Source organism: Dendronephthya gigantea, unplaced genomic scaffold (assembly GCF_004324835.1).
Source record: "Dendronephthya gigantea isolate DGI-Jeju-01 unplaced genomic scaffold, DenGig_1.0 000003F, whole genome shotgun sequence".
NCBI lineage: Eukaryota > Metazoa > Cnidaria > Anthozoa > Malacalcyonacea > Nephtheidae > Dendronephthya > Dendronephthya gigantea.
In genome coordinates, this window is record NW_021163013.1 from 3,685,098 (window position 1) to 3,687,225 (window position 2,128).

The following is a 2,128-nucleotide window of genomic DNA, read 5'->3' on the forward strand; positions in this document are numbered from 1 at the left end:
GTTAGGACTGCCCCTAGCCCATAGGGAAGCATCGCACTCTAACTTGATAGGACGTTGAGGATCATAGTGTGCCAGGACTTCCTCCGATGCAATTAACTCCTTTGCTTTGAGAAACGCTTGCTCACATCCAGGGGTCCATTTCCATGGCTTGTCTTTCTCCAGCAGCTGATTTAGTGGTTGGAGTAAGGTGGAAAGGTTTGGAAGAAAATTGTGGTAATAGTTGATGAGACCAACAAAGGAACGAACTTGGGAAACATTTTCAGGTCGTGGTGCATTCAGCACAGCATCCATTTTCTGTTGGGACTTGTGTAGACCCAGCTTGCTGATCTCATGACCACAAAACTCAATTCTTTCTTTGAAGAACTCACACTTGCTACTTGCTACTTGCTACATATCATCCAGAATGCATTTCACGTGGGGAATTCCTTCCAATATTTGATCCATGGCTTGCTGCCAAATTGCAGGAGCAGAAGCCACACCAAATACAAGTCGGTTGTACTGGAATAGTCCTTTGTGTGTATTGATTGTTAGTAGTTTCTTTGATTCTTCTTCCATTTCCACTTGTAAATATGCTTGCCGTAGATCAATCTTGCTGAACTTCCCCCCCCTTCCGAGGGTGGCAAAAATATCATCAATTCTTGGAAGGGGGTATTCTTGGACGTTCCCATTCTTCTTTATTACAGGAACAACAGGAGTTGCCCATTCACTCCACTCGACTTTGGTCAAAATGTTGTCGTTTTGTAACTTGGTCAACTCTGCCTCAACTTTTGGTCGTAAAGCGTATGGCACTTGTCTAGCTTTACAGAACTTTGGTTGGCTGTTTTCTCTCAATGTTAACTTTGCTTTGACTGTACTTAGGCGACCGATATCAGTAAACTTGTCAAAGATCTCTTGTACTCGGGTGAGTGGGTTTCTAGGTGGTGTAGCTGACAAGACATTGATTGTTTTCCAATCTAGTGTGATCTTTTCAAGCCAGTCTCTGCCAAAGAGAGCAGGCCCCTTTGTATCAACAACATACAAATTTAGCTTCTGTTTCTCTTCCTTATACTGAACTTGGACATTCATGACCCCTTTGGGTTGGATCTTTTCACCAGTGTAAGTTTTGAGGACAGTGGTTGTTGGGTGGAGTTCAAATGATTTAAACATTGCATTGTATTGCTTCAGTGGGAGGACAGAGACAGCTGAGCCAGTGTCTAACTCCATTTGAAGGGATTTTCCTTCTACTTCAGGTGTGACCCAGATTATGTTAGTGTGTCCTTTGGCAACTTTGTGTATTTTTAAGGATGCTAAGGTATCCTCACTATCACTATCACTTTCATTCTGAACTTCATGTACTTCCTGCTCCCCTTTTTTCTTCCTTGATGGTGCCGTTGGGGGGGTATATTGTTGCTGAGATTTCCCCCTACACACTCGTTTTATGTGTCCCTTCTTCCGACAGTTCCTACAGTATTGATCTTTGAAATGACATTGTTGGGAGTCATGTCCCTCTTTGCCACATCTATAACACCTATGTTGTTTTGGCGTTTCGCGCATCGTGTACACAGGAAGTTCAGTCTTGGCTTTCCCTCTTAACTCGACTAAATCTTTCGTAGCTGCTTCCATGGCAACGGCGACTTTGAGCGCTTTCTCAAACGTAAGGCTAGTTTCGACAAGTATTCGTTTCTGAATAGCTTCATTGCGTAATCCACACACTAATCTATCTCTTAAGGAGTCATTTAATGCTGTCCCGAACTCGCAATGTTCTGATAACTTTCTAATTTCGGCCACATAGATATGAATATTTTCGTTTTCTCGTTGATCTCGCTTATGAAATCTAAATCGTTCTGCTATAAGCAGGGGTTTGGGTGATAAATGTTCTTTAAGGATTGCCATTATTTCATCGAATGAATTTGTTGCCGGTTTTTCAGGGGAGGTTAGTGTTCGTAATAAACTATACGTCTTACCTCCGATTACGGTCAACAGAACTGCCACTTTTTTTTCAATTTCTACATCATTTGCAAGGAAATATTGTTCCACTCTTTCTATATATGCCGTCCAGTTCTCGCGTGTTTCGTCAAATTCTTCTAGTTTGCCAATCGAATTCATCGCTTTATTTATGTCACTTCAGACTGAATAAATGCCGTTTCTG

General features: G+C 42.0%; 1 protein-coding gene across 1 annotated transcript; it reads right to left on the minus strand.

Moving 5' to 3' along the window:
- Positions 1-387: 387 nt before the first annotated feature.
- Positions 388-1,872, minus strand: LOC114540388 (uncharacterized protein K02A2.6-like). The gene has a single exon (XM_028560583.1). The coding sequence runs from the start codon at positions 1,870-1,872 to the stop codon at positions 388-390; it is 1,485 nt and encodes a 494-aa protein (XP_028416384.1).
- Positions 1,873-2,128: the final 256 nt, after the last annotated feature.

What these genes read in the sequence shown, in the direction of transcription:
- LOC114540388 (XM_028560583.1), bottom strand. Translation starts at nt 1,872, where the DNA reads ATGGCAATCCTTAAAGAACATTTATCACCCAAACCCCTGCTTATAGCA.